General features: G+C 46.7%; 2 protein-coding genes across 2 annotated transcripts; one reads left to right on the top strand and one right to left on the bottom strand.

The window, feature by feature from the left end:
* Nucleotides 1–41: 41 nt before the first annotated feature.
* On the bottom strand, nt 42–2,919 carry LOC122399654 (galactose mutarotase-like). Its single transcript, XM_043400492.1, has 7 exons — nt 2,822–2,919; nt 2,480–2,610; nt 2,187–2,380; nt 1,770–1,943; nt 1,032–1,273; nt 360–456; nt 42–215 (listed from the first exon to the last, which is right to left on the bottom strand). The coding sequence occupies exons 1-7, from the start codon at nt 2,917–2,919 to the stop codon at nt 42–44; spliced, it is 1,110 nt and encodes a 369-aa protein (XP_043256427.1).
* Nucleotides 2,920–12,842: 9,923 nt separating this feature from the next.
* On the top strand, nt 12,843–13,826 carry LOC122399545 (transcription factor sox-3-like). Its single transcript, XM_043400300.1, has one exon. The coding sequence runs from the start codon at nt 12,843–12,845 to the stop codon at nt 13,824–13,826; it is 984 nt and encodes a 327-aa protein (XP_043256235.1).
* Nucleotides 13,827–15,369: the final 1,543 nt, after the last annotated feature.

The following is a 15,369-nucleotide window of genomic DNA, read 5'->3' as shown; positions in this document are numbered from 1 at the left end:
GTGTATTGATTTATATCGATCGTTTTTAACTTTCGACGTTTTCATATTTCTGAGAGCAAACCGAACTTGTACGTTATGTCGTGCGCGTAAACTTTACCGGGATAAAGCACGCTGCATGGGAAATCGCATATGTTGATGGCGTCGGGGTAGTTTTGTGGCGATAAAACGAATCCACCGTGTCTTCGATATCGAACACCGTCTTTTCCCCAAATTTCCTTATTCATCTCGTCGATATTTCCCGTCTAAAGCAAATTGTACTCGATAAATATATTTTGGAAACTCGTGGATAGATCAAATGAAGATCTAACATAATCCTCGTCGGCACAGTCGCAGTAGTCTTCGAAATCGGGAGGGTAGACGAGATCGGGATCTGGCAAATCGTTTCCAGTGGAGAATTGTAAGCCTGGCTGATTGGAATATATTTCCAAGGTTCTTCCCGAAGCAGGATGCAAAACTCTTCGATAGAAAATAGAAAATTTAATATTAACATACGTGAAAGTATTAAATTCATCGTAAAAGGTGTGCAATTGACCCCAGAAACTAAAAATAATTTTTTTAGAATGATTCGAAATTTTTTAATTTCTCATCCATGAGAAGGGGGCAGTAAAATCATTTTAGAAATTTCAGGTCGGTATGGCAGGTAGATTAGGCCATGAAAATCAACTCACTGATTACAATTCTATTTTATACTTCGTTTATTCACCAAAATTCGATGATCGAAGCAGATGCAAAACTCTTCGATAGAAAATAGAAAAATTAACATTAACATACGTGAAAGTTAGCAAGAAAGTATTAAATTCATCGTAAAAGGTGTGTAATTGACCCCAGAAACTAAAAATAATTTTTTTAGAATGATTCGAAATTTTTTAATTTCTCATCCATGAGAAGGGGGCAGTAAAATCATTTTAGAAATTTCAGGTCGGTATGGCAGGTAGATTAGGCCACGAAAATCAACTCACTGATTACAATTCTATTCTATACTTAGTTTATGATTAAATGTATTCGCCAAAATTCGATGATCGATGACTTACCTAGCGTGAAAACGATAAGACCAGCAGCTGGGGCTGGTGATGCAGAGATTCTGGTTGTAACCACCACCCGGTACGTTGTAAAGCTGTTTCTTGGTCAACTGAGTCGGTAAGCGTAGGTCGAACACTGTACTATCGACAGGATGTATAGCACCTGTCGGCAAATTGTCTTTTATGTCCGCAAACGTCCAACTTCCGGCGTTGATGGACACCACGTGTTTCTTCAATTCGCTAGGACCAGTAGCCTATAACGATTCAACTTGTTAATTCCCATTAGTTGCACAGTTAAAAGTATAACACTTTTAGTGTAAAAAATTAATTTCTAATTTATATACTAGTGTATATAATTCATGTGTTTGAGCAGTCTCCATTACGAGTCGTGAATTTATACCTTAAACTGATAATGGTACTTGTTACGTAACGTCTAAAAAGACTTATAATTGTTTACGTTATTACTGCGGATTTTTATGCATTTATGGAGAATTTTAATTCTCAAAAAGCTACAGAATGCATTTAATATGCAAAAATATAATACTTAAAGTAAGATACGAATTATTGTATTTAGGGGTTGAAACAACCCTCTACAAAGCTTCCGTTTCATAAAGATCCGTAGTCTAGTTATTACTATTAATGATGGAAACAAAACTATGCTCGAAACTTTACTGTTGCACCTCGTATTGTAACTTAAAATTGTAGCAGACGTGGAACTACCATTTTAATATAGAAATTAGCAAATCTTACGTGTCCTGCAAGATTCATTAAGCAATTTGTAGTGATGTTAGCAGGTGTCGGTTGAGTCGCAGTTGCACGGATGTTAATGTGAAGTTGATTATCATCCGTCCAGGAGTATTTTACCTGCGTTAACATATCTCCCGGATATCCCTCGCTGTTTGCTCGGCTCAAATGAGACATTACCTGTTGGAATAATTTAAAAAAAAGAAGAGAAACCATTCGGGTATCATAGTGGAATTGTTCAACGCGTTGACTGCCGCGAGTTGCTACATAGTTAACGATTTGTCACTAATTACATGTAAATAACGAACAATGAACATTTGGATCGAATATTTCATTCATAAAAAATAAATTGATCATCAAGTCCTCTCGTAGTTGCATGGAGAATTACGAGATATTACTAATTTATAGTAATTGTGCTCGTACCACATGTTTGCGTAATACGTGAGACTGCCAGTTGATGTTGTCGAATGCAAAATGTCCGCCATTGAAGTGACTCGAGCCATCCCTGTCGTTGGTCGACAAGACGTGATTCTTATTGTTCATTCGAAATTTACCGCTCGAGATTCGATTCACCACTCGCCCGATTATGCTTCCTATGTACCTGTTCTCCAAATATCCTGATTATATTTGCATGAATGTTACGAATCCTCCAACGCAGTAAGTCGATTATTTTGTAAAGAACGAGATCGGTGGTTTCGGAAAATAACAATTTTTACCCTCTATATCGTCGAAGCCCAAAACGACGTCGCCTAAAATGCCCGATTTGTTTGGAATTTTCACGGATTGAATTCCAGCGCCCCAGGATATCAGTTGCACCGATGCTTTGTGTTTGTTGGTCAGTGTATATCTGACAAAAAGAGTAATAAAAAATGTAGTAGCTTAAAACGTCATTTGTACCCATGCAAAATACTTCTCTCAGAGTCGTGAAGGTTTGGTTTTCAACAATAAATAGCAATAATAATAGTAGTACTGAGTTAACTACATTGATAGATAAAGATATGGGTCAAATGAACAATATAATCCATTATTTTTCAGGATAATTGATGTCTTTCTTCTACCTTCTAACAATTTCGAATGGTCTGTTATGCTTGTTACGTTTAGGTCTGGGCACAAGCCCAAAACCATCTTCCTCGATGTAGGTACCGGATATGGACATGGTGCACCAAAAACAAGAATTTTAACGCCTCTTTTCCACTATAAATTTACGTCACTTGCATCTGTAATGTTTTTTTTTAGAATTTTCCACAACGTTCCCACAAAAATTTTGACCGTCGACCGTGTCAACGAGGTTACGATCTAAAACACATGTAAAAAGGAACAACTTCGCGATGGAGGGGAACAAACGCACGCGTGCATAGTAATTCATAGTTTCAAAACGAAAAGTACCCACAATTTCAACCAAAGAAGTTTCTTCTTACACACAAAAAGCAGCTAAATTTATTTAATTATTCTGTATGGATCTTATATCGTGTTTTTTCTTATTATTGAATGGGAATAAAATTATTCCCTCAACTACCTACAATTTCAACCAAAGAAGTTCGTTTTTACACACAAAAAGCAGCTAAATTTATTTAATTATTCTGTATGGATCTTATATCGTGTTTTTTCTTATTATTGAATAGGAATAAAATTATTCCCTCAATTACGAGCGAATTTCTAACCTAAAATTCGTTCGAAGGTCATTGTGTAGTGGGTCGTTACATAGTGCTGTTTAAAAATTCAAGTTGACCTGATCTTTTCATCGAATAAAAAGGTTTGTTAAGTATTTTATTATTGCAATGTTTTCCCCAGAGTATTCGAGGACGAAGAAGACCTCTTTTTCGATTCAAATTCACAGAGATTCCTTCAGAGTCCTCCGAAGAAGGAGAAGAGTCGTGTTAGAGAATCGATGATGGCCGTTATCGATACGAACATATTGTTTTGTTTTCCTGTTGTTGTTCAGTCCAAATATGTCTCCCTGAGAGTACGCGTCGCTTTTGTATGCACACGTGTTTAATTTACTTCTAAATATACGTTTATATTGAACAGTTATATCGAATGTGTCAGCTCATTACAAAACCCCAACAAGTCGAAACGAAAGAGAAGAGGTGCCCATGTGAGCCTTGAAAGAAGAAGAATTGATAGAGATTCTTTCCAAGTCCTCCGAAGAAGGAGAAGAGTCGAAACGAAAGAGAAGAGGTGCCCATGTGAGCCTTGAATGAAGAAGAATTGATAGAGATTCTTTCCAAGTCCTCCGAAGAAGGAGAAGAGTCGAAACGAAAGAGAAGAGGTGCCCATGTGAGCCTTGAAAGAAGAAGAATTGACAGAGATTCTTTCCAAATCCTCCTCCTCCGAAGAAGAGTCGAAACGAAAGAGAAGAGGTGCCCATGTGAGCCTTGAAAGAAGAAGAATTGACAGAGATTCTTTCCAAATCCTCCTCCTCCGAAGAAGAGTCGAAACGAAAGAGAAGAGGTGCCCATGTGAGCCTTGAAAGAAGAAGAATTGACAGAGATTCTTTCCAAGTCCTCCGAAGAAGGAGAAGAGTCGAAACGAAAGAGAAGAGGTGCCCATGCGAGCCTTGAAAGAAGAAGAATTCGGTGTTTCCGGAAAGAATCGGGAGCCAACGATGCCACGGACAGAACCAGTTGGACGAAATCGAGGCATTATCGCGGGTAGAAAGCGAGGGACACAAATCAGACAAGCGCGTCTCGTTTTAACGCCTGGTCGCCGCCGTGACGAATCATCCCCCGGCGCCAGGAAGGAGGAAAAGAGTTCGAACTGCGAGGGGGGGAGCAGGCGTACGAAGGAACGCGGAAAGCCACGAAGGCGTAAGCGCATCCCGGAGGACGTTGATTCTTTCCCGGGGCCAGCCAGGCTGATCAGTCTCGATTCCCGCGAAGCGTTTCGTTGCCACCTGAAACACTCGCTGGAAATAATTACATTAATGGCGTCGCCGGGAGGAAGCCGTTGGATACATCGTCGGGATGCCCACCCCTCCGGTCTTCCTCCGAGGAACGGAAAGCAACCCTCCCCCCCCCCCTTCCCCCGCGCCCGGTTTCAATGGCGAAACATGGAACTGACGGAATAATGCTCCACCCACGGGCTAAGGTATACCAACGGGCTCTGCACCCCCCGCGCCACAACCCTCTGGCACCTCGCGGCCCTCCCCACCATCCAGCCTCGCGCTCCCTCACTTTCTTCACGACAATGAATAATGCCATTCTGCCGCGGTACCGGCGACAATGAGCGCGCACGTCCTGCTGGAAAGTAATTATCTTAATGTCGACGAGCCCAGCGCCGACGAATGGAGAACACTCGCGCGACGGGCTGTCCCTGTGTGAGAGATCTCTTGCCTTGGTTACTCCGGTTGCCTTTGCCCGCACCAACCCCCGTGCAAACCACCCCCCCCACAACCTCCCTCTCCCCTACCCCGTTCACTTTTCCTTTTGCTTTCCTTCCTTCCTTCCTTCCTTCCTTCCTTCCTTCCTTCCCTGCCTTACTTGCCCCGTTGTTTCGCTCTTGGATACGGATTGTAAGCGGCACAATATCGATGCCGCGAACCGTTCCCGCGATATCGTGACAAATCGTGTCGCAACACGCGCCGCGATTGTTCATGAGGCTGATGGATGCGCCCGGGACCTCGGTTTGCTCCATGGTGGTCTACAGTGGGCCAAACGGCGATTCTAGGTGGTAAAACGTCGAACCTTGAAGGTTCTTAGAGAATAGACGAACTTTAGTTTTACAGCCACTTTACGATCCTCACCGATTTTAACAGTAAAATGTAGAATTTATGGCCGCTGATGGCCAGTCAGTTGTGATTAAGATATATCAGCGAATCATTAACGAAGAGTATATAAAATACTTCTATCGTTAGTGAATCAATTTTTCGCTCTACTTGAAGCATATAGTTTCGTAGCTAATCGTATATTAACACTTTACCGACCGGTTGATTAATCGGCTATCGGTCGGTAAGCGTTGGTCGGTAAAAAAGTTGATTAATACGCTATCGGTCGGTAAAAAAGTCGATTAATAGGTTATCGGTCGGTAATGTGTTAATTTTTGAAATTTTCAGGAAACAAATATTGGAGTTGCATTCACTCCACTATGCGGTACTTCGAATTGTCACGGAACACGTTGTTGGGCCATCGATCGGTGCAATTTTCAGAAATCTCTGATGGACAACTGGAGAACGATGGCTCTTGATGTTTGCTTTATGCACCAGGGTCGTAGAGAAAGAAATTTACTAATTTACTTGCATAAATAGAAAATTAAAACACGAGAGAAGAGTTAAAAGGTAATAAAAATCTAATCCAGTATGATAGATGTAACTTGCAATCGAAAGGATGCTTTCTTTTCTAGCTCTCTTCCCAAACCACTTCTCTGATGCTCTTTCACATTTAAAATACGTTCATTGTTTCGCCAATAATTTTCAAAATTTCGTAAAGTATATTGTCGAGATAAGATCTGAGTGCTCGTTTGAAATAAGATAAGCCTAATATAACCTAATATATTTGAAGGTTTCAGTGAATCTGAACGAGTTCCGTAGCATACCCGTCAGAACGAACACTGTCATCGAGGGGATTCTCGTGGTCCGAAAAATGGACGGAAGAAATTGATAAATCTGTCCGTACTGGAGACGTCGAAGAGCGCCTCGATAAATCGATCGCATTAAAATCGAGCCCGGGATCTGATCCGGGAGTCTACCGGCGCGACAGCGTATCCCGTAATTCCATTGGTGTGCCTGCAGGCGAGAGATTCTTTGTAATCGACAGGAAAGGAAGGGTGGGGGGGCGGAGGAAGGGTAGGGAACGGAAGGACGAAGGAGGAAAGAAAAAGTGCGTTTTACCGTGACCACCCGGATCGCATTATTCCCTCCTCTTTTCCAATCTCAATTAGTCATTACGTCTCACGGCGCGGCATAGCGCCGATGCCCTCCTCGAAACCCCCTCGACGTCCTGCGCCCTGTTTCTGCATTAATTGCGTCTACGTCGGTCTACGTGATCCCTTTCGCCACTCCCGAGCTCCTCGATTCGCTGCCCCTCCCCCACACACCCCGTCACCCTGCACGGGGTGTTTCGACGAGGATTAGTGTCGACGCCACGAACCGCATAATTCTCCACCTTACTACTCGAGAAAATCAGATCCGCGACCGACTAGCGCGAGAATCGCGCCCTCCAAGACGTTGTTTACGTGGTAAAATCGCTCGCCCATTGTAATGATTTTCCCAGTCGAGCTTCAACCCTCGATAATCGATCGCAACGATTTCTGTCGCCATTCACACACAATTTTGGACTGTGGTAAACACATCCGTGGTTGTAGTTTGCACAGTTTGCTTTGTATAGAAGCGTTGAAAAAGCATTTGTTGCTGTTATATGCAAGAGGAAAGAAAATTCGATGGTCAGTCGAGCACTTGTGAGAAATTCACAGATTGGGGGTGTCCCTCTATTGGCGAGTGCAGAAGGTGTCGCCACAGTGTTGTTGCATCTACTAGGGGGTCTTACTCTTCACAGGTGTTTAACAATGTTTGTTGACGAGTAACAAAGTTAGTCGGTGGATCTATTCATCCATTTCTCTATTTACCCCCTTCTTTCATTCATCAACAACACGATTCAAACCAAGGACCAAAAAGAATAATACTTTCCGTGTTGAAAGAGCAAACAAACTGATGCGTGTTCATTTTAAAACGAGAAGACTCGAAGCCTAGATTTTTCAGAATGGCGAATACCGTCTGGTATCCGCCGTTAAGAACCACCCTGTAGATCGCACGTGTGTTCACGCACGCGGTGGGCTTCAACCGGTCGTCAGTCGCACGAACGTGTTCTCGGGGGGGGTGCAGAGGGGGGGGGTGGCCGCGATCTCGGCGCACGGTAACAGTGCACCCACTTCACCCTCGCTATCCAGGCCGCCCAGCAACCCCCTACACCCACCCACAAAACCGGAGAGGCAGTCGCTAATTACGCAACGCGTTCGAGCGTGCACGTCGGGGTGGCGACGTGGCACCGTCATGGGCCCGTGTATCCCTCGTCCTCCCCCCTTCCTCCTACCTTCCATCCCTTCGTCCAACCCCTGCTCTGTCTTGTTCCCTCTTACCCGCCGCTTTCTGGTACTTTTACGATTGCCTATAATCACCCAAAGTACGCTACGATTGCGTTCCGTTCTGCCCCACCTGCTTCCAGGACCGACCAACCCCTCTTATAAACCCACCCGTTCTACCACCCCCCCCCCGCGCGTTTTCATGCCCCTTTCCTCCAACGAGCTCGAACGGCACGGCCGCGTCGAGCAGTCGACTTAATTTGCAGGATCAACATGGGAACGTCGCGCGGATAATCCGGCGCATCCGAATTACACGCTCGACGTGCCGTCTAGATACACCGAGCAGCACCTGCGGACTCGACAGAGGCGGAGGACGATTACTAATTAGCCGGGATTTTGCCACCTGGATGAGAGCAGCCCCCCATCCCCCCGTTCGGCCGGTGTGATCTCCAAGAGACGAGCCGTCTTCCGTGCAGTCGCTTGGATCCGATTTGCGGATGAAAGTGGCAACCCTGAAGCACCTCGCTAATTGAATGACTGCGTTCCCCTTGCGGTCGGTTCACTCGGAAATTTGTTTCTTGTAATCCTTCCATGGTGGTTTTTAACGACGTACTGCGCGGCCGGAGATAATGACAGCTTTACGTCATTTTAATTTACAGTTGCTCCATTGTTACGAAATTAAAACCGTAGTAAGTCTACGTGTAATCTTAACAATCGCATAGAACTTTTTATTGCATCCATACACAGTACCTAATAGTGGACCGTTTTTTATCATAAAAATTTTACAAATAATGTGACGTTTAAGCTCATTCCAACGATAACGTCGGAGTACCTATGCAGTCCAATAACATTACGTACAAACTCTATCAGTTTCTGTTCCCACGCCTTCGACTGACGGTTAAAGTTCGTCCAAGTTCGCTAAACAGTAAACTGATCTCAACATTGAACCTCCGAACGTCTGACTAATTGTCGAATGCTTAATTAATCGTTCGTTCCGTTTGAAGTTCAATTTATCGACACTGAATCCGGCGAAAGATGGAGTCTATTCGGCGACGGTGCTCCAGTAACGCGCGAATCGCGTAGCAAAGGGAGACAATGGCCGGGTGAAAGGAAAGCAGAGAAGAAAAGAAATATCGCGAGGCGGAACGCATTCGCGAGCTTGCACTCACGAAATCGTAATCTCCGGCATGAGATAAAGACGCGCATTGTTCGAAGCCCCGCGATTCTCGCGGCAACTTCCATAGAGATCGACCTTGGCAATAGCTCCGATAGGGCGCGAGAACATCGACGCAGTCCCCAGACGGATCTCGGGGGCTCATTCGAGATTCACAGGACCCGGAATAAGCGAGAGGGGGGCTGGTTCGCCGCTTGCGTAGTGGCTTGGCGGTCGACGAGAAAAGATTTCGTCGCTAATGGCAATCATTAAACGGGGACAACGGGTTTTCATACGTGCACACCAGAAGGTATACGGGCTTCCTCGAATGGTTGAAGGCGGATGGCAAGGTGGTGAAAAGAGAGGTTGGTTGGTGGCGAGTGGGTGGCTATACTTAAATTACCTAGGAAGCATCGCCGGCATTCATACGTGGGATAAGCATTGTCATCCCGGGGGATTGTCTCACAGACACCTCGCTGGCACATGCTTTATGTCGTAGAGGGTAGCGGGCCGGTGCCCGGGGGTGGCTCGGTGAGACGCGGACGCGGTGGGAAGGGGAAGGGGTTTTGGGAGGAAGTCGAAGCTTTATTAGGTAGATAACCGAGATGCGAGCTGCGTTATATAGATGCCCATCCACGCTGAGCTGCCTCGTTTTACTCACTTCAATGCTTAATGGAATTGAGTTCTTGTAAGCGCCCTCGGCCCCCGTCCCCCTCTCGCTAGTCACCCCGTTCGCCCGACGACCAACCCCGTGCTCCCCTCGAGGCTGTTTGGCGGCGACGGGGGGAGGGGAGGGAGAGTCGAAGGGACAGCACAGGCGGAGGACATGAGATAATTGGTATTTTGTCTCGCCAAATCCTTTGTATCTCGAGTTTTAATTGACTTCGAGATTTTTCAATACCAATTTGCACCCGACTGCATACAGGGGAAGGAACGTGTGAGTGGCGGCTCCGACTGGCCTGTGTGCGTCTGTGCTCGGACGCGTATTTTACAGAATCCGGATCGACGGAATGGCGACCATCCGTCGACGGATTCTTCCACCTTTTTTCTTTTCTTTTTTTTCGTCCCGCGGAAGAGTCCGGCTTCCCTTTTCCCCTCTTTTTCAGGCTTTAATCGCTTTCTCCCACTGTTTACCGTTCTCTTATTGGCGCTACGCCCTCCCCCCCCCCTCCTCCCCGACGAACGCCATCGACGATTTTTTAAATGGGAAGAGATTTTGGTAATAATTGACACAACGGGGTTAGCTTATATATTTTGAAATTAATTGAAGCTGCCATAGGCAAAAACTAATTTCTTTTGGAATAATCACTTTTATTGTGCTGTTGCTCTATACAAACATCTTAGATTTGCCCGTTAATAAAAAGAAATGTTCCCGGAAGTCGTATCTGGCAGAAGTGAACAGAGTCAAGTGAATAGAAAAAACAAAAGTTGGCAAAGGTAACAGTTTTTCCAGGTCCTCTGATAATCTGAATTACAAGCAGTTCCAAAAGCAATGAGTTCAATAACATTTCATATCGCAGGAAGAAGTACGAGTCAGAAGGAGTAAGATTGCCTCCTTGGTCGGTCTAAAATTATTCCAAGTTAGCCATTACAACGACGCCGCTCGGTCGAACGGCGCTCCGTTCGAAAATGCAGGAAGCTCGATCGATTATTTGAAAATCGAAGTAAGGAGACACCGCGGCGGAGTTCGTACGCGCCTCCTCTGCACAAAAGCACAAACGACTAATGCAGTTCACCGACAGAGAGAGCTTTTATTCGTTCGCATTGCTGAATGTCCTTTGGGAGCCGAGGGCGCGGTGAGTCGAGATTGGGAAAGGGGCACCGCTCGCTCCTTTCGCCGCTGTTGCTTTCCATTCTAATCCAAGTGCCTGTCGTCGAGAGATTTTTTTCTATTGTTCCTCAGATTTCCCACAGGAAAGGAACTGGCAGATTTCAACCCTTTATTGTTTCAACGGTAGGGAGAAAGAAGGACGCCGACATGCGAAATTCTGATTAATTACTCAACGAAACGACCTACGGATTAGTCGCGGTGGCAAAGAAACGGTGTTAATGATTCCCTCGTAATTATGTCAGATTGTTGCGCCCCTGTCTGCGAACGGGGCGCGAAATTTCACTAATTTTCATCTTTCTCAAAGTTTTACAGGACGAAACAAGCATTCGAGCTAACTGGATGAAAACAAAAAAGGTAAAAATTGTTCCTCAGAAAAAAATCGCAAACTTTGGTGTTATATTCTACTTTCTCTGGGAATGGTCACATAAATATCTAAGAATTCTCCCCTTTTTCGAGATAGAGTCTTTTAAAAATGTTCAAAATTTATTTAAAGAAATTACTGTAAAGGGGTGTGACTCATGTCCCTAAAAAATTCTAATACAGTCTTCTTTGTGCTGAGTTTTAGACTTCTTGGCGTCCGAGTACCTGCTCTCTTCCAAGGGTTGGAACGTGTCTACTAGAATATTAATGGGTGTTCTTCAATTGTTATTCCACAACCTATAACCAACAATACCGTGAGTGTCTACGATATATTTAACTTGTTACTTTGACTTTGCTCTACCATATTACTGAGGGGTATCCTCCTTTGCTGACATTTCCATAATAGAATTGTAATAATATTATAGGTTCATCTTCATCTGTTAACATTTTTATAGGGTAATCAAGAACTCATTTTAATAGAAGCGACTAATTGAATGCAATTTTTTTATTACCATTTTAGGGGGGTTGAAACGGTTCTTTTTTCTAGTCTTTATTTTGTTCGTTCGTTTTGTCAATTAACTACATAAATCTTGAATTAAGAGGTTAATCTTCGGTTGTTGACATTTGCATAATCCCACTTGGGTGAAGCAATTATTTAGTAGTATTTATTTCTGGGACGAGGAATAAAAAAGAAAGATCCTCCAGCAACGAAACGTTAAAAGAGTAACGTAGACGTGTTCCAACGTATTCAGCGGCCAAAGATGTTCGGTGAAATTGAAGGTGTCCGAAGAATGCGAAGAAAAATGTCATACACCCTCGTGGAACAATGGGGGTTGCGGTCTATCGGGGTCACCGGTGAATGAAGGTGGTCACGGATGTCCGAGCAAAGGAGCTAATCCGGCCGAAGATCCTCGAGCCCGTTGACCAGGAGAATCTTCCGCGTTCTTCTGGCAGCTGAAGAGGGGTGAACGAGAGGGTGGAAGGGAGCGTAACCAATTATCGCGCGATATCGCGCCGCTGGTGGCGTGCGCGCCAGTAGACGAATAGAGAGCTAGTCAATAACGGGGCAGCCTATACGCTATTTGTACTTCATCGTATCGAGGTAATCAATAATAATAATTGCAGCTCGCGGTCTCCGAGGTAGCAGCAGCCCTCCTCAGTCCGGCAGGGTACAGAGGGGTTGCTGTTTCTGGTCGGTGTGCCGGTGTCACTTAGTGGGGAGAAAGGGTAGAAAAGGTACGCCGTTAGACCGAGGCGACTTCGACGAATAGCGTGAAGAGGGTCGGTTCGTGGGCGCGGCGTACGACGCTCTGCGTCGGTTCCGCCCTCGAAATCCTGGTGAACGGAGACAGCCATCGGGGGAAAGAGAGAGAGAGGAAGTATGGATCCCTCCGGCAGGTCGTGGACCGGTCCTACGGGCAGTCCACGCTCAGTCGACACCGGCACTCCATTCGAGCACGTTCGACCGTTTTTGCCGCGCTCGCCTTCCACCTAACTCGACATCTCGTTTACGACACTTGTGGATTTTTTTCGCTCGCACCTCGAATCCGGTGGCGACATCAGTTAGTGGATGAACGCGAGGATTAGGACGATAACCGAGCGCGACGGTGGTCCGCTCATAAGTGCGTGAAGTTCAAGGGAAAGCTACGAAGGGGTGGCAGTCCATCGATACAGCCTGTGGGATCTCGCTCGGTTCGCTCGAGCTCGCAACGACGAGGTGACCATGATGAGCTCTCACCAACAACATCCCGGCTACGGGTTCCTGTCTGGCATGGACCTGCACTCCGTGCACCACGTGAGCCAGGACATGAACGTGGCCGGCCAGCAGTCCGCCGCGTCCCAGGAGCAACACATCAAGAGGCCTATGAACGCGTTCATGGTGTGGTCCAGGATCCAACGAAAGAAGATCGCCCTGGACAACCCGAAGATGCACAACTCGGAGATATCGAAGAGGCTCGGCGCCGAGTGGAAGCTACTCTCCGACTCGGAGAAACGACCGTTCATCGACGAGGCGAAGCGTCTGCGGGCGATGCACATGAAGGAGCACCCGGACTACAAGTACCGTCCGCGAAGGAAGCCCAAGGTACCGGTGTCCGCGGTACCTGGTAAAGGTGGCTCGATGAGTCCCGGTGGCTTCCCCAGCTTCCCTCTGCCTCCGTACTTCGCCGCCCCAGCTGCTCCGGTCTCTCATCATCATCACCATCCGCACCCTCTCGATTATCCACCGTTGCCGCCGTATTTTGGCTCAGCATTCGACGCGGTCCACCTGAGCAAGTTAGTGGCCAGCAGTAACGGTACGGGGTCGTCGTCGTCGAGTGCAGCGGCGGCCGCAGCTGCGGCGGCGGCGGCGGCGGACGCAGCCAACAACAACGCTGCCTCCGCGGCGGCTGTAGTCAGCAGCTTCTACTCCGGATTTTACTCGTCGCCCACAACAGCAGGTAAGCCGTACCACAACACGGCGTCCCACTTGGGACCTCTGTTCTCAACCGGACATCACACCGTGGGGGCCACCGCGCCTCATCCTCACCTCATGTTCACGTCCTCGTCGGCGACCGGGCCCGGCAGCATCGTCACGACCACCAGCAGCCCCGGGAGCAGTCCGGGCACCACTCCGATACCGTCGTCCCATCAGCAGGTGACCAACCCGACGACATCGACCACGCTGGACCTCGAGCAGCTACGCAGACCGGTCTCCGTGATATTCTAGATTCGTAGACGTCCGTCTAGGTTCGAGAACGTTTTCGATTCGCGGCGCGAAACGGCCGCTCGGTGAGTTATGGAACACCTCCGGGGGGCCCGCGGATCCGTCTCGATGTACAATTGAAGAGAACACGGCGCAGGTTTAGGTTTTAATCGTATGTGATCCGTAATGTATATACTCGAGAGCTGGAGAGAATGCCCTTAGATGGAATTTAGCTCGGGATCTCGTACGAGCGGGGACGTTCTTTGTCGCAGATTGTCCTTGCAGGAGCATTCTTTGTAGCTACTCGCAGTACACGTGTATGTCCACCCTCTCGCGCGGGAACCCGACGACGTATTTATACGCGCGACGCTCGAGGGCCGACACAGGGACCGCGGGGGCACGTCCGTGAGAATCTGCTCTGTCCAGTACGAGGGGGGGGACGGGCGATCGCGCGATCATTCGGGGAAGGCTCGCTGGCAACGACGCGGATAATTGAATTAGCATATTAATGCGCTGGAACAAAAGGGCCGTTTAGGCCCCGGGATTCGTTTTGCTTTATCGAACGGGGCCGCTCATTGTGCACGACGGTGCCCCGTCAATGGAGCACTCCCCCCTCCTCCCCCGGAGGTGTGGAGCTCATTGTTTTCGAATAATGTTTTCTAATTGCGGATGTGCCTTTACCTGTCGTCCGATCGTCCAAGTCGAGAACTTTTCACCGCTGGTTTTCGAACACCCGTCGAGCCATTGGCTATTCGTAACAGACCTTCTCTCGTTTGAAATATTTTTACAAAACTTCAATAGAAACCTTTAAGTCAGAAATTTTTGCGACCTTTTCTAGCACATATCATTATCTTCCCTCGCAGTTCCAGGTTGTAGCGCAACTCTAGTTAAGGGACAACGACGCCAAAGCGATATAGTAATTAATATATTCATGACTAAAAACTGCATGGTATAGAGGAAGCTACGATCACTGGGCATTGAAAATGTCTACGTTAGGTTTTGCCTATTCGCGACGCGAGGAAGAGAATTTCACGCAGAGACTTGTAATAGGAATCGTCGATTCGTAATTTATCTTCGTTATTTTAGAGACAAGAGTGTTTTCCGTTATCCAAAAATTTCTTTGTACGGTGTCTCCGTGTAGTCTCGTTTGATTCGAGGAACAGGCCTGGGGTTTAGCGACGTTTTACGCGCCATTGGCTCTCGAGCGTCGTTACCGTTCGTTTTAATATATCGTTTCTACGGATGTAAATAATACGTAATATACAATCCGCGTAGGTTAAGCACCGCACGCGAACGAGTCCTAGCGACTGTTCGCTCGGCTAGCGAATAGTTTTCGTGGGACGGCACGTCCGGTCTCCGTCAGATCTCGTTCTAGCTCACGCGTCCGCCTACTCGATAGGCGCTCCATGCTCGAACTTTCAAGACTTCCGGGTATCAGCACACCAAGCCCTCCGCGGAAAGACCCACCACTCACAGAGAACTCAAACTTACACGATAAAGGTAACTATCGATTGTGTATGGCCTCATAATCGGTTCACGATTTGCCAATAACAAGCACTATACGTTA

Source organism: Colletes gigas, unplaced genomic scaffold (genome assembly GCF_013123115.1).
Source record: "Colletes gigas isolate AHSC1104 unplaced genomic scaffold, ASM1312311v1 Colletes_gigas_Sc00014, whole genome shotgun sequence".
In the NCBI taxonomy this organism is placed as follows: Eukaryota; Metazoa; Arthropoda; class Insecta; order Hymenoptera; family Colletidae; genus Colletes; species Colletes gigas.
This window is presented reverse-complemented; position numbering and strand designations above follow the sequence as displayed.